Source organism: Trichomycterus rosablanca, chromosome 7, assembly GCF_030014385.1.
Source record: "Trichomycterus rosablanca isolate fTriRos1 chromosome 7, fTriRos1.hap1, whole genome shotgun sequence".
In the NCBI taxonomy this organism is placed as follows: domain Eukaryota; kingdom Metazoa; phylum Chordata; class Actinopteri; order Siluriformes; family Trichomycteridae; genus Trichomycterus; species Trichomycterus rosablanca.
The window spans coordinates 20,371,426-20,396,250 of NC_085994.1; the positions used below are offsets into that span (position 1 = coordinate 20,371,426).

Below are 24,825 nucleotides of genomic sequence, written 5' to 3' on the forward strand. Positions count from 1 at the left end.
TGTTTTGGCTTACACCTGCCACGGTAAACAGACACAGTCTCAATGGTTTGTGACCTAAGGATTCCGGGTGACGTCCGATGGCGACTCGCAGACAGTCGGTTAGGCCTGTTAGTCTGCTGCCTGGTCTTGGCTCTGGATAGTCATTTAACACTATCTGCCGCTACACTAACGCGGTGGTAAAGCCTGTCACCTATGCTGCAAGAAATGCGAGCAGCACCCTCCCACGTGGGGTGGACACCATCCCGCTTCAAAAGACCAGGCCTTCCCTCAAAGGTGGACCAGTTATCTACAAAATCAATGCAGTTTTCTGAGCACCATTTAGACATCCAGCGGTTCAGCAACAACAACCTGCTGTAGGTTTCGCCACTGGGTCGAATCGGTAAGGGGCCAGAGCACACTACTGCCTCAGACATCGACCTAGCTAACTCACACACCTCTTTAACATTACTCTTAGTAACCTCAGACTGCCGTAAACGAACATCATTAGTGCCGACGTGGATAACAATCTTCGAAAATCTACGATTAGCATTAGCCAGCACTTTCAGGTTTGCTCTGATGTCAGGCGCCCTGGCCCCCGGAATACAGGTGACTATGGTTGCTGGTGTCTCTATGGGGGTTGCAATACGCACGTGTCGGAGCTGAGAATCTCCTATAACCAGAGCACTTACATTAACAGGCTGCTCAGCGGGTGGCTCACTGAGTGGGGAAAACCTGTTGGACACGTGCAACTGAGATGGTCGGTGCTTTGCCCTACGACTATGTCGCCGAGATGTCACCCAGTCGCCCCGCTGTGAGGGCTCTAATGCCGGAGTCTGGGGTTCTGTACCTGAACTGCTGGCATTCGGGGCTGCTACAGCTGAATCTAAGCACTCACTAGTAGTAGTCTGTTCTAATGCCCGAATGCGCCCTTCTAACACTGAGATCTTCTCCGTCAGACTAACAACTAATCTACACTTATCACATATAAAGTTATCACTAAACACGGAGAAGGAATAACTGAACATGTTACACTCGGAACATGGATATAATGCTCCTGCTGGGGCCATAATAACAAAGAAATGTACTTAGCTTTACAAGATGAGTTGGAGATGATGTTTATGTTGGATTCACCGGCGCTTCTGCTGGTAGTCACAGAAGAACGGCTTTAATTCCGGATGAAACAGGCGATGATAAGCTGGAATACAAAAACCAGCAACCAAACCAACACAAACGCGCTTCGTTCGGACAAAAGCGGCTGTAATTCTAAAGGAGAACGGTGTTATGCGCTGGTGTACAAAACAAATAACTCCTCACAAAACAGAGGTGTTTTAAGAGCTGAAATACAGAACACAACCAAACACAAACGCGCTTCGTGCGGACCGAAAACGGTTTTAATTCTGGATAATTAAGATATTTATGCGCTGAAGTACAAAAACAAACAAAACCGGCTTCGTTCGGATGCCGGTAGCAGAAGTTTCCTAGTTTCCAACACAGCACGAATTTACGTTAGTAAACACAAGCGCTTTTTTACGATAAACAAAATAAAACTAAATCAACAACACACGGAAGATAAACGTATAAATTATATGTTTAAAACATACGTATATAAAAAGTTATTTAGCTAAAGGCTACAAACAAACAACTAGGCTAGCGTCTCAGCGTGCGTACCACCGGAAGTGACGTCATTTTTTGACGTTATTTTTTAAAAAGGCACTACTGACAATTTACAGCACAATTTCAGTTTATTTGCTCAATTTAACATTTAAACATTGTTAAAATAAACAAAACAATGCAGTATATGTTAACATTTTATATGTTTTATATATTAAATACATTTATTAATGTTTTTTTAAATGTGCAATTCAGCAAATACATATAAACTATGCATTAAACTGGCAAAGGATAAATGTAATAGTCTTATAATGCCTGTTAAGATTAAATAATCCAAAAAAGGGAATCTGAGAGCACTACTTAGTCTCCTCTGAAGCTCACTCACACGTTTTTAGCTAGGCTTGGGTTAGAGTGGACGGTTTTAATGAAATAGAAAATTGCTTTTCAGTTTTCAAAGGGTAGAAAAACAGTATGCTGTTATAAATTACCAGATACATTACCAGATACATTTGCCTAGCTGATTTATGTTAATTACTCTTATAGAATATGCAAATATGAATAACTCATTCAAAATGCAGCTGCCCGTCTGGTTTTTAACCAGCCCAAACACTGCCACATCACCCCACTGCTGCGTTCTCTTCACTGGCTTCCTGTAGCTGCCTGCATTCAGTTTAAAACACTGATGTTCGCCTACAAAGCCAAAAATGGACCAGCCCCAAGCTACCTTAGTGGTCTAATCAAACCCCGCTCTGTACCACGCAACCTCCGAGCCACTAGTCTCGCTCGACTTGAGCCTCCACCCAGGACTAAAGGAAGACAAGCATCAAGGCTCTTCTCTGTTCTAGCACCCAAGTGGTGGAATGAACTTCCTCTGTCTGTCCGAACATCTGAGTCTCTTGCTGCATTTAAAAAACGATTAAAAACCCACCTTTTTACTAAACACTTAAGCTGACTTGTACCTATTTACTAAAAAATTTTTCCATTTCCAAAAAAAACTAAACAAAAAAAAAACACTTTGGTTCTAACAGGTTTCAGCAGATTTGTGTTCTTTTACTGTTGTTTACTAAAACTTGAGAAATGAAATGTTTACTATGGAAGCACTTCTGTAAGTCGCTCTGGATAAGAGCGTCTGCTAAATGCAGAAAATGTAAATGTAAACTATCAAAAACATGGCATGTCAGCTTTGTGCAGTTGTTATCTACAGTATACATGAGCTTTTGTTCTCATTAAAAGTTTTGTTATTCTTCTTTTGGCTCCTCAATAACATATTAAATGATTTTATTCTCAACTTGTCACTGAACTTAATGTCACAGAACTTTTTGAGCAAAATGGTTTGGAAAATTAATGGTTTAATAAGTCAACAATATACTGTAGGTTTTAGTACACAGATAAGTTCTACATGTACAACCTCACATTCACAAATTTAAAATGACATTAATGAAAATAGTCATTGTTTGGTTAGACTATTTATAAATAAAAGAGCTGTTCTAAGCAGTTTGTCAGTTTGTCTAAATAAACTACAGTAACCCCCAATGGAATGGTGTACTCTCTGGGGTGTGTTACTGCATTGCACTCAATGATTTCAATGAAATATGAGCCCACCAACTGTAACAATGTTACTGTTAAACTGTTAAACAGAATTAAAATAGTGTATATATTCAGCATTCATTTTTCTATTTTTATTATATAAATGAAGCTCTAAATTTTAGCTTGCTATGGAAGTTGCACAGTTAACATCAACCAAACCTTGCTAGAATATAAACAGAAGTGCTTATTCCTGAATTCAATTTTAAGAAAACAGTCTAGACACAACCTTTATCTAACATTGAGAAGTTTATTCTGGTGTGCAAACAGTAGAAAAACTCAAATCGAATCAGACAAGTGTCCTAAGCTAAAGAATCATTCATGTGCACTAACAGGTAAGGAAGGATTGTAGATATTGCTCTGCTGATTAACTCTGCCCTTCTGTGATGGAAACAAAAGATCAACCAGCTGAATCCTAAATTGGACAGCTCCTCTGCCTAAGGTCATAGCTGCTGCCTCCAAAAATAACTGCAGGCGTGTTCAAAGAGTAACACTTTGTTCAATGTTATCTTTGGACACATTGATTAAAACTGGGGAAAGGTAATGTTCTTCATTTGCAGTCAACATTGTGGAATGTAAAAGTTGAAGCATGTTTTCACTTTTACTGTTTTTATGTAGCATGGAACAGGAACTGTAACAAGAAACTCTGGTTTGTCTACAACAGGTAACCATAAATCTCAAGAATGAAGTTAACAACAGTCTTTGCTCTTAATAATGAATACTTCATTACACAATATACAACAAGAAAAAAAGTGTTTATGTTGGTAAAAGCTTATATACAACGTATATAGAGGTCACTAGTTTAGCCATGGCTTAGCATTGACTGTGTTTAACTTGTAGCTTCAGAATGAATTTTGAAGCTACAAGATTGTTTTTGATATTACATTTACATTTTCGGCATTTCGTAGACACCTTTATCCAAAGCGACTTACAGTACTGTGACAGAATACAGACTGAGCAATTCAGGGTTAAGGGCCTTGCTCAAGGGCCCAACAGCAGCAACCTAACAGTTGTGGGGCTTGAACCAGCAACCTTCAGGCAGATTGTAGCTTAGTGGTTAAGATACTGGACTAGTAAGCAGAGGATTGCTGATTCAAACCCTACCACTGCCAGGTTACCACTGTTGGGTCCTTGAGCAAAGCCCTTAACGTTCAATTGCTATACTGTAAGTTGCTTTGGATAAAAGTGTCTGCTAAATGGCAAAAATGTAAATGTAAAATTCTTGTAGGGGTACTTAATCAGGTCATAGATGAATATGGTTTGTATGTTGCGAGTTTGTTAAGTCAGCTGCAAACAAACTAGCTATCTCAGCACCCACAATTAAGAACGCCACAAACATTAGCTTTAACATTTGATTCTGCCTTAAAATTGAATAATTTAGAACCAGATTGCAAAGTGTTACATAAAATCTTATTCCTTAGTGCTTTGTATACTTTACGTCTACTGTGTTCCAACATGAAAAATTGCCCCCTTTAAAGATTATGACCATAAGGCAGCCTGATGGTCACTAAACAGAAATATTTAGCTAAACCATGAATTTTTGTAATTTTCTTTTTTTTTTTAATTCTAATTATACATTTATCCCTCTATTTCCCCAACCTAATCATGTCCAGTTACTGGTGGAGCAGAGATTAGATTCATACTGGTGAGTTTGAAATATCAGCTTTGGTGTGCTAATGTGTTTTACCAGTGTGCCACCCAAGTGCCCCAGATTTGTGTAAAATTCATTGAAAAGCAGATTCTCCATCTTATTAACAATTACGGCATTTAGCAGATGCTTTAATTCAAAACACAATTTAATTAACCTACAATTGTGACTGATATAACGCAACCAATTGAGGGTTAAGGGCCCAACACTGGCAACTTGGTCATAGGGGTTTGACTCAGACCCCTTCTGATCACTAGTCCATTATCCCAACCAGTATCTGCCCCTGCTTAATATTGGGTAATACGTTAAAAAGCCCTTTGCTGACAAGCCTTACCATCACACAGTTACACATACTATATGAATATTCTATCATATCATATTAATATATATGTATATAATATTCATATGTACGGTATATATAAGCCTGTTAACCAAAGGGCAAATCAGACAATCAGACAAGTAACAACATTAATCCAAGCATTTATTTCATGCTGTGATGTATTGATACTGAATTTCTTTTAACAGTTCCAGTTGTTTCTTAATTTGGTGACAATGAACTAAAACAAACAAACTAGAAGTTTCTGTTTATGAGTATGCAGTAGAAAGAAGCCAACAAAAGCTGGGAAAATTAGAGCAATATATGAGGGTCCGTTAAAGAATCAAGCGGTCCTTCCCACTCTCCTGGATGACCTGGCCTATGGAGGCCTGGCTCTGGGCTCTTGCATAGCACTGCTTCTTACACTCCATCAGCTGTTCCAGATCTTTCCACATGTGCACCTGCTTCATGTTGGGCCCATGGCTTTCTTTAACCTGCTTCTGCTCCTCACGAAGCTTCTGTTAGACAGAGAAACACAGAAACATAATTAGCATTCTACTGAACTGTCCTTTAAATACAGGCAATACTCAGATTTTCTATTTTTGCATATTTGCACCAATAAATGGTTTCAGATGTTCATGAAAATGTAAGTAACAGCAAAAAGAAAGAGCAAACGTGAAACACAGTTTTTAAACTTTTTGTATTAGTCCACAAGACATTATCCCAAAAAGCTCTGGAATGATCAAAGTGTGTTTTGACAAACATAAGACAGTGGTTTGCAGTTTCGTCTTGCAAGTCTCCCATGGATATCATTTTTAGTCTTCTCTTTTTAATGGTGAGATCATGCTGATCATATCTGAGTCGAGCAAGCCTTGCAGTTCCTTAGATGTTCATCTGTGTTTTCCCCCCTTCACATTGCTAAAAAGGCTCTATCTAAGGGATGTTTAGATTCAAAATCACTTTTAGCCTGGTATGTCTAGTGTACTGTAGGTGAACCCAATGAACCCAATAACATTCACTTAATTGGTTGATTAGTGAACTAAGATGCAATGACTTTTTTCCCACAGGGCTAGATGATGTTTCAGTATATAGCATAATCATTAAAAACTGTTGTGTTTATTTAGGTTGTCTTTATTTCAAATTGTGTTTGAAAACTAAAGCAGTTAAAAAGTGACAAATATAAAAAGATCAAACATCTAAAGAATGCAATTACTTTTTTAACTACACTGTCCAATGCACATTGTACTTGGGTGAGATTGTTTAGTATTTGTACTCTAGTTACATTTTACCTCTACAAACTATATTTCTGAAAAAAATATATTATAGATTTTATTATATATAAAATATATATTTTTAAAACAGACTCTTTATGCTAAAATGAAACCTGACTTTTCAGATAACGTTTATTAATGAGCCGGAGCAACCTCCAAAAGCTAATTTAGCTTAAGTACAAAGCTGTTATTTAATCAAATAAATGCTAAAGAAAACATCTTATCTTAAATAATACTTTTATTGTACATAAATATATAATTAAATGCATTTTAAAACTTTTATTTTAAATGAACTTTATGTGAACTATTAACATGAATTTTAACCTAAATAAGTATTTTGTTGATAAGTATTTGTACTTTTATTTAAGTAACGAATTTGGGGTGATCAGATGGCACAGTGGTAAAATAAACTATGCCCTACTGCAATCCAGGATTCAACTCTCCACAGTACTAGCCATTGGGAGGTGCACTTGTCAGTGCACTGTCAGTGCTGGTCTCAAGTCAAGACAAAAGTAGGGAGAGGTACATAAGCTAGGGTATCTGGCGTAAAAAAAAAAAAACACTGTGCCAAATCAGGTATACGGACCACAATTATCTGTTGTTGCAACCCCTAAATGCAGGAGCAGCTGTAAGAAAATAACGAAAAAAAAATGTGTGTACCCCGTCACCTCTGCCAACAATTACTACAACAATAAGAAACCTAAAACTAATGGCTACACATTTCTCATTTGTTCCTTAAGTAATTTGGTTAAGTCAATAGTTTTATTAAAAACCATTAAGGGTGCTTGGGTGGCACAGAGATGAAATATGCTACCAACTACTGTTGAGACCAGGGTTCAAAGCACTGTGCTGCTGTCGGCCGGTTGTGCATTTATACAGATGATAATAATGTCTGGGGCATGGTGGCTAGCCTAGCTACTGGAAGGTGCACTTGACAATGTGGGCCTCAGGTTTGGATAAAAATAATCCGGAAAGACATCCATGCTAATAACTGTGCCAAATCAGGTATGAGGAGCAGAACAAGAATAATAACATATATATGCAAAAAGAAAAGAACTGAATAACACAATGATACATAGCGTCATGTTAGTGCATCCTCTTTCTGACAGTGGTACGTCAGTAACATCGTATATCATTACTTCACATTCTGAGCTATAACTAAAGTATGACCGGCAACCACAGTACAGCATGCTCCAGAGGCTTTAGCATAGATACGGCAGATACCAATCCCTTGCTGTCACCTACCATCAGCCTGCTCTAGACACATGAGAGTTGGCACAGGGAAGAATTTTGACAAGATTTGACAGACAGATTAGGCGGTCAAATGCCTCACCTTCCCCAAAGATTCTTGCTCTGCTATGTTCTTCATGTACTGCTCTCTGAAAAGAGAATGCTTGTTAAAACTTTATTGTACACAAACGTCACTTATAAGTTACAAGCAGAACAAGTGAACAGTACCACCCATGTTTCAGCACTCATGCTTTCTGACGTTTGCATAAAACCACTGTTTTAATTATTTCGTAATTTGTAAAGTCAAATATGTTCTATTTATAAGGGCACAGAGAAATCTACAATCACTACCAATGAATTAGGAGGCCATTATAGAACTTAGTACATCATTAAATTAATCATCTAAATTGCTGTATGCAAATTCTTGACCCCAGATGTGTTCATAAAATCCACAATAAACTAAAGAACTAAAACTTGCGACTTTTTAAAGCTGCCATTTATCTACTATCTAAAACTTGTTATAACAGATTGTATTCAAAGCTAAGGAAACATGCTGCTTTAGCAAGTAAAGGGTTTTAAACCAAACAATTTACAATAAAGTGCTCGCTCTAAAAAGAAACATTACCATTGGTGGAGAAATAATTTAGCACAATTTTCCCAATAGCAGATCCTGCAGCAATTAAGATCCATCAGCTTGCCCCTGCCTGATATGCACCCTGATAAGCAATGTAGCAATTTGCAGGGCTGCAACTAACTAATTATTTTGATAATGAATCTGTCAATTATTTCCTAGATTGTTTGATTAATAAATAAACAAATAAGACTTTTGTAAGTCATCCTCTAAGTCTGAGACTAATGTGGCAGAGGCAACCATAGGAATATCACTTAACAACCAAGGACTTCATGGCCGGACTCATCATTGACCAAGAAGAACTGGAAGGGTCAACTGGAATACGACAGAATAAATTGAGTAGGCCTGCAGAGATCTGAGACACAGTTTTATGGAGTGACAAATCAAAACTGGACTTGTTTGGCCAAATGGATCATTTGTTGTCTGGTGCAAGAAAGATGAAGCTTCTGTCCAGAAGAACACTAAGCTCAAGGTCAAGCATGGAGGTGGGTTGGTAATAACATGTTGGCTTCATAGTCTGAGTTCTGTTTTGTGGGAAAACATTCATTATTTCTGAGACTGTGTTTACATATGTTTTAAACCAATGACTTGTCATACAAATTTTTTGACCTAAATAATTTGCGAAAGTATTTTCTGATGGGTATGAAGGATAAATATGATAATGAATCCACAAAACATTTGAACAATTTGGGCTAAACTAATTCCCAGCGGTTCAGTGAGAGATATCACATTCCCACTGCACACTCATGTGCAACCATAGCACAAGCTACGTTATAAAGCCAGCACTATTTTAAATAAGGGGGTTTATTTGCCACATTATTACGAACTTACCACGCTTGGCTAGACAGTGCAGCGCTACACAGTGTTAGGAAACAATAACTGTTGAACCCTGTTAGTGCACTGAAGTAGGAATTAGAAGTGGAATTGGGATTTAGTTTCCACAAGCATGACCGAGACAATTCACCAGCAGTTTGTTGATTAGTTGTTAAAAGCCCTAGGGATTATATAAAACTGTTTCTTGCACTCTGTGATATACTGTTCATTCTTTTTTTCTTTTATATTAAGTTGGCCTACAATCAGTGTTTGCTGTTATTTTTTATTTATTTTATTAGGATTTAAATGTCATGGTTTAGACACTTTGGTTACATTCATGACAGGACAGGTAATTACTGGTTACACAAGATTCATCAGTTTAATGTCAAACACAGCCATGGACAACTTTGTATCTCCAATTCACCTCACTTGCATGTCTTTGGACTGTGGAGAAAACTGGAGTAGGAAACCCACACAGACATGGTTTGCTGTTATTCTTCTACAATTAATATTAATGATTTTAATTAAACATTTACATTTGTGGCAGACATTTACATTTTTAGCAGAAGCTTTCATTTAAAGCGACTTACAATTATGACTGAATACTATTGAGGGTCAAGGACCAAAAGTGGCAACTTGGTGGCAGTGGGGCTTGAACTGGCAACCTTCTCATTACTAGTCCAGTACCTTAACCACTGCTCTAAACACCCGAGTTTGTGAAATTACTTTGAAGTATGAACATTTGTTTACCTGATGGATGTTTTTCGTATCTGTGGATCAGAGGACACATAGGCCTTCATCTCATCTGCCGCCCGCTGCATATGATTCTCAGCAATCTGCAAACAGAGTGTGGGTGGCAAACAGAGGTTTCAGAGAGCTGTGGGCTGTTAGAGATGGTTTTGCAACAAGTACCGCTTTTAAGAAAAGCTCAGGTGTCTCACTTCTTTCATGCAGTTAATGTTGTGGTATCGATTCTCCTCCTGAGCTGTCTCATCTCGAAAGGTCCTCACTTCCTAAAACATAACACATTCAACTATTTTATTAGCAAGCCGTTTTACATTCAGCATCAACCACTTGAATGAAAGTGGCGGATGCTTATGTGAAAATTTCCTGAAGTGAATTATGAAGGCTACTGTACCTGATTCAGTTTGGAGCTGTTGCTTTCCAGACCAGCAGCACAAGTGTCATACAGAGCTTTTTTCTCATCATGCTCCTGAGTAAGTTCCTATTTGAAATATACATACATTGACAGAAACTAAAATTTTACACTTAGAAGGTCTAGTTGGAAAAAGCATATCCTGTCTCAACTTGAGAAGTATCCTGTACAGCATATCCATTTGATAGCAGAACTAAATATATGAAGAATTTTTAATCACATTGTTTTCAACAATACTGTAATAAATTCACTATTTTTATATTTATATAAGCATTCCACTGTTACATTGGTTATCAAATTACATTTCTTCCCCCTTTTATTCTGTGATTTCTTCCCAAGTTTTTCCTCATCTGGTTCTCTGGCAATTATGTCTAATTGTATCTATCTGAAATCGGTTCCTGATGTTTTCCTTGAAGACAGGTGGTATGTTCTCCAGGTCATATTTTGGAAACCAGATGGTGTGATCGTTTTAAATCAGTTTTACTCAGAGCTTGCACATTAGATGTTCATGGTCTGTTCCAAAATCAACTCAAGGCCAGGTTTTTGCAATTAGAATCAAGATTTTCTCTCTCTGGTATTTGATTTGGTATCAGTAAACTCTGTCCAGTTATGTCCAGGTGTAAAGACATTGTTTTGGTTGCTTGAAGAATGTAAAATTTTACATTTAAAGCTTATGTGAGATGCAATCAGAGGTCTTGAGTATATGGCATTATAACCCAGAGTTAATCATGAAATACCTAAATAAACTTAAGTTGTGAACTGATTCATTTTTATGTTTATGACCACTTTATCTGGTCAGGGTTGCTCTGGGTCCGGTTACCCTGGAATCACGGGCCACTGGGCGTGACACACAGTAACACACCCCGAGAATAGAACAACAATCCATCATGGGGTCTTGGCCACCAACACCCCCTCCTGCCAGACATAGTCAATCATGTCTGTATGTAAACCCCGGACCGGTTGATAGTACCCCTGTGTATTTGAACCCTGGATTCCAGCGGTTGTGGGCTAGCGTGATTTACAGTTGCCCAATCTGAGCGCCACAATGAAAGTGTGTTCACACAGTTAGTTTACGAGTGTAGTTGGTCGTTCTTTATTTTAGTACAGTACTTTAGTGCATTATTTGCTGTACAATGCTCTACAGTTATGGTACAGTTCATTACCTGGCACTGCTGCCGGAGAGGCCTTAACTCCTTAATTAATGGAGATAGAGCTGATTTCTTCTCTGATATTGCTGCATTGAGCTTCTTTACCTAAAACAGACATAAAGGACCACAATTTCAATACATTACTTTCCCGGATAAATAAACCTGAGGTCATTTATTTTCTCATTAGCATGAGGTTTTTATGATTTTCCTCAAAAAGCAATAATAAGCGTTCTAAGAAAAAAAAAAAAAACAGCACATTTTTGAATATTTGTTCGTGCTGAACTTGCTGCATTAAACTTTTTTAGCTAAAACAGACATAAAGGACCACAATTTCAATACATTACTTTCCCGGATAAATAAACCTGAAGTCATTTATTTTCTCTTTAGCATGAGGTATTTATGACTGTCCTCAAGAAACAATAATGAAGGTTCTAAAAAAAACCAGCAACTGTTAAACTTTGTTAATTGTTACATTATTGTAGTAGATCACAGTATACATTTTTATTGCAAACACACCAAGCCTGTTTTTACAAAGTTAAACATGGCCAAGAAAACTAGTAAAAACAGACAAAAACAAGAGGTAAAACTACATTTGCATTTGTAATTTTAAGCTGTGTCATGTTCATGAGCAACTTGGAGCTCCAGAGATGCAGATCAGGCAATCATTGCATTAGAGAGTCTCCTTTGCCTCTTGTTGCTGTAGCAACCAATAGCAAACTGAGTTCCAGTGCAGTTTGAGATCTCATCAGAGAAGCATCATTCTCCCACGAGTCCACAGCGTGTTCATTAGTGAGCAATAACATTGAGCTGTTACAATAAAGAGCAACAATACAGAACAAGAGTTTTTATAAGTTGAATTATCTGCTTACCATCCCAGACATATCATCTAGAGTGCGACCCTTCATTTCGTCCAGCTCACTCTTGATTGCTGAAACTCTTTCCAGTTCCTCCTGTGTCTCGCTAAACCCTGAAATCCCCCTCTGAGCCTCCATGGTTTGCTGAATAATGAAAAAGAAATAGTAACTTCATGAAAATTTACTTTCTTAGATGAAATCAGCTGAGATTTTATTATTTATAAAGTAAGCATGTGGGTAGTTTACAGAAAGACAGATGGGAGCACAAAATACAATCATAGTTCATAGCTAACAACATAGGAGGCCACTGAGGTTTCATTTGCACTAGGTTTTAAAATGCATTTTGGGGGTGCTCTGGTAGCGAATCTTGTGATGTGATGGTAGTGAAAGCAACCTGGCCGGTTATCCAACACATACAACTGGGCGTGTCTGACAGAGGGAAGGTCAGATGGGGTTTCTGCTTGCTAATCCACATTGCAAAGCCACATTCGGAGGTGGTCAGTGATGCATACAGCAACCTTTCATATGTAGTAAAAATATTAATCCATCTCATGAGCTGCAAACTTGGCAACAATCATTTTTTAATAATCTCCAACCAATGCCTATTGTGTATATTTCTTATGTCCATGGGTTTTACATTCATATAACATTTATTCATTATTTTTTTATAAGGATTTTAGCATCATGTTTTACACACTTGGTTACATTCATGACAGGACAGGAAGTTACTGGTTAGTCCCGGAGCACCTGAAGGAAACCCACACAGACATGGGGAGAACATGCAAACTCCACACAGAAAGTAACCGAATTGCTCAACCTGGTAATCAAACCCAGGACCTTCCTGCTGTGAGGCAACAATGCTACCAAACGAGCCACCATTTTTTGATTTCTGTATCTTGCATCATGTATCTTTTATCATGTCCAGGATAAAAGTAAATCAAGTTACTTTTATGAGAACTGTTATGTGATGGACAACTTACACAGGTACACAGTCAGTGTATTGAGCCAGGAATAAGCATAACCCTAGCTTGCCCTACCACATTGTCTAATGGAAAATGCCACCAGTGACAGTGTATAAAGATATCATTACTGGTGGTCCATGAATGACGTTAAACAAATGATTGAGTGTGTGTGTGGGTAAAAGGGTAATTAAATTGATGGCTTGCCTGCCAGGGGGATAAAGGAACAGATGGACAGCTGCCAGGAGAACCCACCACAAGACTCCCCCACTTGTCTAGCATGTAACCAGGGAGCAAATACTGCTCTCACAAATAGCACTGGCTAGCCTTTTGCGTCAGATGGGCTATCAGCAAGTCCTCTGCTGGGAGGGTTCAGAGGTGTGAAGTCACTTCCAGGAACTTTGTCGTGAACACAGTGAAATTTGAATGGGTACAGCTTTATGGTTCAAAGGTTTGAGGACAGAACATTGTAGTGGTGTTGGATGACAGGGTCACAAAATGCTGAACAGAATTGAATGAAACAGAACCACGTTAAAAATAATCAAGGGTAAATTTATAAACTCATGATAGCAACTTTGTTACTAGACTAGACTGGTGTAGTAGCTCAGTGCTTGGTGTTTGGTGACTGGGAGTCTTCGGATTTAAATTGCAGGGTTGCCAGAGAACCACCATTACACCTTAACTTAGATGCTGCTGGTTTAGGGCATCAATAAATTGAATTTGCAACTTGATTTTTTTTTTCCGGCTACTCGGCTACTGTATTTTTTTTAGGGGTCACGACATAGAGCAGTGGTAGCTCAGCGATTAAGGTATTAGACTAGTAATCATGAGGTTGCCGGTTCAAAGCCCAACATCGCCAGATTACCACTGTCGGGCACATGTGGAAGGCCCTTAAGCCTCCAATTGTATTAAGTCATAATTCTAAGTCACTTTGAATAAAAGTGTCTGCTAAATGCCGCAAATGTAAATGTCATCACCACGGCAGAAGTTTGGTCCGTATACCTGATTTGGCACCAGTGGCGATTTCTCTAAGACTGCAAGTGAAGCTCAGCTTCCCCTAAAATGTCAAAAATTAAATGGTCAAATATGTACAGTTGTGTTAACATTTCATTGACTACAAATGCGTTAGAACACGTTCATCTCGAAGACGAGTTCGTTCAGAATCAGCCACTTATCACAAATCGACTGACTCGATTTTGTTAACTCCCGGAGCGTCAATGCATTTGCCCGTAGAAGCTGAGCGTCTCTTCACTTCAATGGGACTGCGTGGAAAAGTTTTTTTCATTGCTTCGAAACTCGCCGGTCATTGGATAAATGCCACGATTTTGTCCCGCCCCCGGACGCTGAGCAACCCATTTCTTGGTATTTGCTTGGTGAAATTACTTGACCATTTCCATTGTTCATTGTGTAAATAAAACACACTCATAGTATTTGTTTCAGGACACTGGTCAAGTCCCTGGAAAAGACGCCTACTTGGTACGATAGGATCACAGGCCATTTTCTTGAAAAGGAACTGAGGGCAGAATTTATGTATAAATAAATTGACAAATTTTATGATGTAAGCTGACAATGAGCTTCCCCTCTTTGAAAGACCAGCAGCCGCCACTGATTTACACCAGATGCCTCTCCTTCTTATTTTACTCAAGCTTGGGACCAGCACTGAGAGTACACAGTCATGTATGCCTCCCAAAAGCTAGGATATTTGATCACCACCCCCCTCACACACATACACACTCAGATATAGCCAATCATGTCTGTAGATGCCTGACCAGCTGACAGCACAGCTGAGATTCAAACCTCAAAACCCAGTGGTAGTGGGATAGTGTATTTTACCAATGATCCACCCTTAAATCCTGAAGCCACATTATGTCACATACTGTAACTGAGCCACTACGTTGAATATTTAGGCTGTGATTTTGTTTAACATGTAATAGCAAGTAAAGAGAGATAAATATACATGCTATGTAGGTCCCTAATAACTATATACACATATATTAATGGCAAATTTGTCCCGAACTACTTAAGTAAATAAATTATTGCTTGAATAGTAAGTTAATGCAACATTACTTCACTTAAGTACAGTTTCATGACACACTATTAACCTCTCAGGCTGTTCACATTAAATTTAATTGCTCAAGTTGCTGCCATTAAAACAAACAACACTAATCCATATGAGATATGCAGATAAGCAGCATTTTGACACTGGAACCAAAGTGCTTTTATATTTTTCTGCATGGAAAAAGTTTTTCTTGTTTAAAATTATGAATGAGTACTAGAACACTGTGAAAAATGGCCATGTTGAGTGACTAAGCAAACCATCTATGCTTGGACATGTTTGTCTCACTTTTAAATTGCATTGAATGAATAGTATGAACCAAATGTGTGACTAGTAAGTGCACAGAATTACAGGACATATAAAGATGCAGTGGAATAAATAAGAAAAGATTAAGTCCCCATAAAAAAGTGTGCACATGTAGGATTTCACTCCAATTTTGTAGTGAAAGCAAACAGGATGAGATTGTTCAGATTATGAGATAAATCAGAAATAACAGGGCCATTTGGTTACCAGCTGCTGTTGGCTAGCGGTGTGTCGCTGACGCAGGATCTCCTCTGTCCTCTGCAGAACACCAGATTCAGCCTTTAACTCTGCCATTTCTTGCCGCTTCTTTTTATATGTGATGCTCTTGCCACGCATCTTGGCAACATAGCGCTTGAACTGTAAATAACACAGAGAAACAAAGTGTAAAACCATCAACAGTCACTACTGAGTCTAATAAATAATTGAACATGTTTTAGAGAGTGATAACATAATGGGTAGAGTGTTGGGCTATCATTTGGAAGGTTGTGGGTTTGAATCCTGACTCCGACATGCAGTCACTCTCGGAGCATTGAGCAAGGCTTTTAATTCTCTAGACTCCAGGGGTGCTGTAAATAGCCTGACCCTGCACTTTAAATTATTTAATTGGTATTGATAAGTATAATTGATAATAATTACACTTTTTAGTCATTTTGGGAACTGAGGAGACTTATTGTGGCTGTTTCGCAATTGAAATTTTTGCCCATTCTTGCTTGTTCCAAGACTTCAGTCCGTGGTCATCTGATTCTCCTCTTTAAGATGCACCATGCATTTTAAATACGGCACATATCTGAACTGCAGGTAGGTGAGTCAAGCACACATACTCTGTCTGCAGAATTACAACTGGCATTGTCTTGCTAAAATAATCGTGGATTTCTGGAAATGATAGTCAGAGACTTGATTTGAAGATCTGAGGTACAGGAAATGCTCCAACAGTGGAGTAAACATACTGAAACTTCTAGCTAAGACATTTTAGAATTGACCAGCTTTTAAACAAAAATGCAAGGGTGCATGTTTAATTAATCACAACATGCCTTTTGTTTATGAATTATGTTGTAAATCAAGACAATTCAAACAGTGTAAATCATGGACATTTGGCAGAGTAGTTGGGTTTGTTTGTTTGTTTGGATTTTAACGTCATGTTTTTACACTTTGGTTACATTCATGACAGGAACGGTAGTTATTCATTACACAAGTTTATATCAAGCACAGTCTTGGACAATTTAGTATCTTCAATTCACCTCACTTGCATGTCTTTGGACTGTGTGAGGAAACCGGAGCACCCGGAGTAAGCCCATGCAGACACAGGGAGAACATGCAAACTCCACACAGAAAGGACCCGGACCGCCCCACTTGGGGTTCGAACCCAGGACCTTCTTGCTGCGAGGCGACAGTGCTAACCACTAAGCCACCGTGCCGCCCGAGTAGTTGGGTAGCTCACCGATCTCTTAAGTCTGTAACAAAAGACACTGGAAGCATGTGGCCAGGAGCAGAAAGGCCCCTTTTCATGTATCAGCATAAGAACATTGCTTAGACTGCCCTGCTGTCACTAATGCCATGAGCTAAAAATGTAGCAAGCCACCGCAGAAATCACACAGTGTGCCATGTGTCACTTAAAACACGTGGAACTTGTGTCAGAGTTTTCAGTGTATTTTAGGTTGGCAAGGGCAGACAAGGTTGGGGGGATTAAGTGCAACAATAGTGCTGGCTAGTGTTCATTTGGTTTCTCTTGTTACAAATGACTGTCAAGTGACAGTGGGTAATTTAGCCTCTACATGCGTTGATGAGCTTCATAAAAATGATGAGCAACTAAAACAATGCTGAGTGATTAAGACTCTGTCTTTGCAAGCAAACACAGTTGAAATGTGTACTGTGGTCAGATAAGTCCATGTTTTTGCTTGCTTTAGAAAAAATAGACACTATTCTCCATGCAAAGATGAAGAAGACCATCCAGACTGTTATAAGTGAAAGGTGTGAAAGCCAATATGTGTCATGTTATAGGGGTGCATAAGTGGCGACAACATGATTGACTTGCATATGTGTAAACGTACCACTGACATAGCAGGTAAGGTTAAGCCCCACCACTGCCAGGTTGCCACTGTTGGGTCCTTGAGCAAGGCCCTTAACCCTCAATTGCTCAGACAATATACTATCACAGTACTGTGACAGTACTTTGGATAAAGGCGTCTGCTAAAATGCCAAAAATGTAAATGTATTTTCAGAATTGAGAGACACATCCTGCCATTGTGGCACTGTTTTTTCCCCGAGAGGTCTGTGGTTATTTCAGCAAGACAATACCAGGCCTCATATTTGTACTCTCCACAACAGCATGGTATCAAAGATACAGAGTGCGAATCAGTAACTGTTGTGATGGCTCATTTAAAAAGGAATTTCCTGACAGCTTCCTAGCACATGGCACAAGCTGTAATGACAATTACTGATACTGGTACCATAGCAGTCATATAAGATCTGGTTTTAACAGTTATGATCACTTGATACAGCATGTGGCAGCTAGTACTACAGCCGTTTGCTTATGTCGTTTTTATGATGGCGGCTTTACAACAAAAACAACAAAATATTTGATTAGCAACATGCAGTACTAAACAATTGCACCCTAGTCAAATACAGATAATAGTATATATTTCTTACATATTAGCTGCAGAAATAACTGAAAAATGCATCCCTTAAGCAAGTTAGTCTGAGCTGCTTTATTTTGAGCTGCAAACTACACTGATATTCTGACAAGTAGGTTTAAATCTAAGATAAAACAGATTCCCATATCATTTCTCATCCATTACTAGTAAGTGGTTAAAAACCCAAACAAGAGGCTCTGACTGCATAAAAGTTGCTCTCAAATGTTGGTACAGGATATGGCCCAGCTGCTATTTAAAGGCTTTCTGTATTCACAGAGATTTACTTAATGTCGGTTTCATTACAGCAGCTATCAGCCCCTCTCTATCCATTTTTAAACCAGTGCTGTGCTACTGTGACCATACATGGGTATACTCCATCCTAGCAACTCAGACTTAAACATCCTTCTCATTACTGTACACACACACACACACTCACACTCACACATAATCAGTGTGAGGTAGACTCATTGACCTGTGATTTGCTTTTATATCCACCACTTCTTTAAATAAAAACAGAAGTTAGCTTGAAATAAAGGTAGTTTCTTTTATTTCGGCAAATATTTCTAATGAAAACTAAAAAACTACACAGTCCTTTTTTTGTTCCTGAGATACCTAACAGCATCTTACTTAATTTTGTAACTGTTGCATATCTCCACTGCCCTCACTATCTTGTTCCAATACCCACCTCTGCCATAATGTAACAGGCATTTAAAATTGGACAAGCTATGGTCGGAAGCATGCCTTATCAAACGGAGATGATAGGATTGAAAGAATGAAGGGGGTGCAGGTTTATTTTAGCCAGCGTGCCTCTCTGTCTCCTCTGCCTGCCATCTCTATACACAAGGGCAAGTGGAATCTTTTCATAAACCACTCCATCAGACAGGCAGACAGACAACAGCATAAAGACACAAGAGACCAAGATATTAACACCACTGTGCTATTTAGGATGATCTGCAAATTCCTCATTGGGAACACACAGTGCAGTATTAGTTCAGGGGACGAATGTGGGTTAACGTAGGACATGAAGAAATGTTTTAATTCCCAAAGGAAGGTCATGCCAAACTTCTATACAGTCCTCTGAAGAGGCAAAGTGTAACTGGCCCACCTGCTGCAAATGGAGGTGTGTCACGGCCAGATCCTTGCTGCGATGCTGGGCTTCTTTAAGGAGGACTCAGCCGGTGTTGTGGTACCTTTTGGCATCACCCTTCTGCCATCACAGCAAAATCACCACAGATATTTCCATACTAGACATTGGCCGCATCAGATGGTGGAGTGGCTGCTCTGCTTCCTTTTTATTGAGTTTGCTCTCTTTATTATTTTTTTTTTCCAAAAAGTAGGTTGTCACACACTGATGGACTGAGTAGCTGGCACATTTCTAACAACTGATTCTTATCCTGGCTCTATTCCTTTTATAATTTTAGTTTGTCCACTTAGTTGTTATAAGTGACCCACCCTGTTACACTTTTATTTACTTGAGGTGTCTAAATACTTTCCCCTATCAATTTGGCTTTTTAGATAATGAGTACAAAGTCAAAAGCACTAAAAGTATATTAAATAAGAAAGACAAAAGTAGTACAAAAGTAATATCAATCTCTCTTTTTATATGATTAATATGATTCTTTAAAATATCATAACTCTATTGTAAATATTTACAGACTTGATTAAAATACCAAATGTTAAGTTAGGGTAGGTAGGTATAAATGTATCTTGTTACTTTCTCCATTAGCTTCCAGTAACTGCTGTTGTGTTAACTTCTTTTGGCTGCTCCCGTTAGGGGTCACCAAAGTGTATAATTTGTTATCTTTTCTGACATTTTCTTGTGTTTTTAAGCTAAACTTCACCTGATTCCTCTAGAGTAAATAACTTAGTGTGTACCTGAAAACATTTCAACAGCAAAAACCAGCAATACAAATACTATAAAATACCCGCTGAGGATTGTTTGTTCTATCACACATTCTTTCTCACACAAAGACTTTTGAGACAGAGCAGAGACAGTAACAGACAGTGTGTACTTGCAATACAACCTGTAAATTAGTGTAATGATTCATAAGGTGAACATCAGCCCTGGTGCATGTATGCTGAAAGATAGTTCAACTGTAAGAGAATTTGGATTAGTGATGTACCTCGTCTGGGCGTACAATCTCAAGTCCTCCCTGTCCCAGAGCCTGACCCTTAGCATTTAGCTCCTTTGTAATGGTAGACAGCTCCTCTCGAGCCTCCTGCAACTCCTCTGCCTTCACCTCCTTTTTCCTCGCTATGATGGAGGCCTAACAGATAAAATCTTTTTAAGTGCTTTCTACATCAAAACACACCACAAAGGGCTTTTTAAAGCTTCAATTCCATTCAGTGACAACAAGATAACTGTGTTTTACTAAACAATCATTCAGTGCATATGTATCTAATTTCCTTAAATGCAGCCTAGTGTCATTTTTCATTTAATTTTAATGTTTTACTACCGATTTATCCCAGTCAGGGTCACTCTGCATCCAGTTTCCCATGAGTTCCTGGGTGCAATGCAATAACACACCCCAGACAGGATGCAAAGTCACTAGGGATATAAACCCAGGATCCCAGTGGTAGTGGGCTAAAGTAATTTACTGCTGTGCTGCATGAGCACCCATGCAGCTTACTATTTGGCTAAATTACAAATTTCACATCAACATCTTGTTTGATTAAAACCAAAAAAACAAAACTATAAAACTGTTTTATGATGATAAATGTCTGACAACCATCAACATAAAAAACATAGGTCATATCAACAATTTAAAGGCAGTCATGGGTATTAAATGTGATGGGTATAATTGCACAGCAAATAATTCAGAAAGAAAATGACACAAATTTAATTTCATACGACTGCAAACAGGTAAAGAGGATTTAACATTTTACAGTCCCGATTTTCATACCTTATTGAACAGACACAGACCCTGTCTGTGCATGTGTTTTCTAAGAAGTGAGAAAAACAATAAGTTTAGCCTTAAAATGGGGTTACAATCTTGATTTGTGCTGTGCCCTTATTTCCGCAACAAATCAGCCCTGTGTAATTGGTTTGCACTTTTTTCTATCATGATTAAAAATAGTTTAAACATATTATGGTAACTATAGGAGCGTTTACAATATATTTAAAGTTGGACGAATGGTCAAAACTCCTACCTGCTGTCTATACAAAGTAAAATTATCATCCATTGGGTCAGACCTGGCCATCTTCTTTTCTATTGCCTGGTTCATCTGACTGAGCTCTCTAATCTGGTGAGCAGGAGAAGAAACAAAGAAATTTTGGTTAAAATGCATCTCTTAAAAATACAACAAAAAGGAAAGACATATGTGTAAGGGTAGAAAAGGAAAATAATTGTAATAACAGATCATAGTTTTGAGGGCACCAAGATCACAGTCTTATAAAGGGAGCGCTTCAAATGAAAAGGTATTACTTCATCAATGCACTCCAAAATGTGTACCTTAATTGACTGGATGACTGGAAAATATTTAATGTAAAGCAAAGTAAGATTTTTGGGTCTTTCATAAGTTTATATTTATTTTTAATATGACAGAAAAAAAGTACACACATACGTACATTTAATAATTTGTCTCTTAGTTCTTTTTTATTCCAATTAGTTGTTTTTGATAGCCATGGTAACCTTTTGGCACTACTGTGGTTGTTTAAGCAACTGTGTTTTTTCTGACACAGACATGATTTTTTTTACAGTCCACATATTCTCCATAGGGCTGAGGTCAGGAATATTGACTAATATTGCTTACGTTTACATTTTTATCATTTAGCAGACGCTCTTATCCAAAGCGACTTACAAAAGTGCTTCCATAGTAGAGATTTCACTACTCTAGTTTAAGTAGACAACAGTCCAAGGATACAAATCTGCTGAAATTTTATAAGAAATAAATAAGAGCACCCATAAGTACATGTTTGTAGCATAAGTGTTTAGTAAAGTGGTGGATTTTTAATCGTATTTTGAAGACAGCGAGAGACTCAGATGTTCAGACAGACAGGGGAAGTTAATTCCACCAATTGGCTGCTAGCAAAGAAAAGAGCCTTGCTGCGTGTCTTCTTGGAGTTCTGGGTGGAGGACTAAGGCGAGCGAGACTAGTGGCTCAGAGGTTGCATGGTACAGAGGGGGTGTGACGAGTTTTCTAAGGTAGCTCGGGGACTGGTCCATTTTTGGCTTTGTAGGCGAGCATTAGTGTTTTAAACTGAACGCAGGCAGCTACAGAAAGCCAGTGAAGAGAACGCAGCAGTGGGGTGATGTGGCAGCGTTTGGGTTGGTTGAAAACCAGGCGAGCAGCTGCATTTTAAATAAGTTGCAAGTGTTTAATCGTGGACATGGGAGCACCTGCCAGAAGGGAGTTGCAGTAGTCCAGCCGTGAGATTACAAGTGAGTGGACAAGAATCTAAGTGGCTTCCATAGAGAGAAATGGCCGAATCTTCCTGATGCTGAAGAGGAAGAACTGGCACAATTTTGTTGTGGATATTGCTATTACAAAAGCCTCATGTCCAGGATTCAAGAATTTTAAGGGCATTACTACCTCTTCATTATTCTGTCCACTTTCTGCAACTGACCTGTTCATGAGGCAACAAAACAGCCCCAGAGCATAGTATCACTACCACCATGCCTGAAAGTAAATCACAGGCATAAATATGAAATAGCCATCCACTTTTCACGTATAACTGACTTCAGTGCAATTAATGTTCCAGTTTATCCCAGAGGTGTTTCAGGTGGTTGCGGTTAGCGCTCTGTGCAAGCCATTGGTCTTTATGGACCTCCCTTTGCACAAGGGAACAGTCATGACGGAACAGAAAACAGCTTCTCCTAAACTGTTGCCAAAAGGTTATGAGTACACAATTTGTTTTATATTATTAATTTTGTATACCTTAGAAATTAACTCCTAAACTCAATAATTAAAAGATGTGTAAATATATTTTGGCCATATAGTGTGTATTAAATAGCTAAAATGTTGTTCAATACTTTCCCTCACTGTTAATAACAATAATACTTGGAACTATTTTGTAATAAAATTATGGACTACGGAGTTATGCACTATTAAGAACCAGATGTTACAAGTATTGAAATGGCATTTACACTACAGGCAAATAAAAGCAGATGCTGTAATACACAATCTTGGTGCTGACCTTGTCTTCCAGCTCATCCAGCTCAGCCTGACCCATGGCTGGCTCTGATGACACCTTCTGCAGGTTGTGGCTTTTGCGGCGAATGCGCTCCAGCTCTTTGGGCAGCTTGTCAGACATGATGTAGGAGTTAAACTTAAGTTCCTCCTCCAGTCTCTTCACCAGGCCTGCAACAGAGCTGCCTTATACACTGTGCTCACACCAGCAAATGACACACTATATATAAATATGCATACGCAGTGCAGACACTTCAATTGCAAGATAACACTTTTAATCAGAGTAAAATATGATCAGAAGTGCTGAAAAAATATTTTTGGCTGTCTGTCACTATTCAGAGAGATGATATTCTTGTTATAAAGAACAAGCTGCAAAACCAGCTTTCTTACTACTTAGTCAGTTGATGGATGTTTATATAGACTTAAAACAAAAAGTTTGCACACACTTGTAATAGACATGTACTTTCATGGCGAGCTTCATTTTGTAATGGTTCCTGTGACCGTTCCATTTCTGTGACTAAATGAATGAAATATATTTCTTCATCATAAAAGTCAGTTGTTGTTTAACATTTATTGTTGGTTTTTTGTTGGTTTCCTTAATTTCCTTCGGGATTAATAAAGTATCTATCTATCTATCTATCTATCTATCTATCTATCTATCTATCTATCTATCTATCTATCTATCTATCTATCTATCTATCTATCTATCTATCTATCTATCTATCTATCTATCTATCCATCTATCTATCTATCCATCCATCTATCCATCTATCCATCCATCCATCCATCCATCCATCCACATACTGGATTAAATACACATACAGCCATCCGGTGGTGTGTATAAAGTTATATAACTTAATCCCATCGTGCCATCATCTTCAGTTGAAAACTTCTCAGTGCCTATTTAAACAGGGCAGGTTTCACAACACTCATACCATTTAATCACTACAAGGAATTAGAAGGCCATGCCACACAGTTAAGTAACATTATTTAATTTACTACACCACCTGTTCAATACTCCAAGTTTCTGTATGAATATTTCTGGTTCAGCATGTTTCCAGAAAATTTACAATATGGTTAGGAATCGACTAAATGTGTGGTCACAGAAAAGGAATCCCTGAAATTCAAGATTCTGAACTTAATGTGAACTGTACAGTTTTACTATAAACTTTAAACTTAAGGTTCATTAATTGCACATAACTTCGATGTAGATTCTTTGGTTAGTTTCCCAAGGACTGTACAGGTGCACTATTTTCAGTACAGCAGGGACTGACTTTTTAAACACTGTACACACATGCCGGTGGCACAGCAAGTCTCAGCAGTGCCACTGGCCAAACTGGGTGCTCTATAGACACATCTGGATGTGTCTGAGAAAGGTAAAACCAAATGGGGTAACACCTCTGCTGCAACAGTGTCTACTACTGTTTGGTCTTGAAAGGTGCTCTTCTTGGGATAAGAAACAGCTTGGTTACTGGTTATTATCTCTAGTAGGCACACATAATATGG

General features: G+C 38.4%; 1 protein-coding gene across 2 annotated transcripts in view; it reads right to left on the reverse strand.

Moving 5' to 3' along the window:
- Positions 1-5,286: 5,286 nt before the first annotated feature.
- The window catches only part of ift81 (intraflagellar transport 81 homolog), a 29,172-nt gene continuing 9,633 nt past the window's right edge, over positions 5,287-24,825 (reverse strand). For both annotated transcript variants that reach the window (XM_062998490.1, XM_062998489.1), the window contains 11 exons: positions 23,327-23,490; positions 21,340-21,432; positions 20,313-20,456; positions 15,767-15,916; positions 12,257-12,385; positions 11,403-11,492; positions 10,222-10,308; positions 10,025-10,096; positions 9,834-9,919; positions 7,743-7,788; positions 5,287-5,656 (listed from right to left, as the gene is read on the reverse strand). In XM_062998490.1, the coding sequence (XP_062854560.1) occupies positions 5,474-5,656; positions 7,743-7,788; positions 9,834-9,919; positions 10,025-10,096; positions 10,222-10,308; positions 11,403-11,492; positions 12,257-12,385; positions 15,767-15,916; positions 20,313-20,456; positions 21,340-21,432; positions 23,327-23,490 (1,244 nt within the window). In that variant the 3' untranslated portion in view covers positions 5,287-5,473. The remainder of the gene's footprint in view (positions 5,657-7,742; positions 7,789-9,833; positions 9,920-10,024; positions 10,097-10,221; positions 10,309-11,402; positions 11,493-12,256; positions 12,386-15,766; positions 15,917-20,312; positions 20,457-21,339; positions 21,433-23,326; positions 23,491-24,825) is intronic.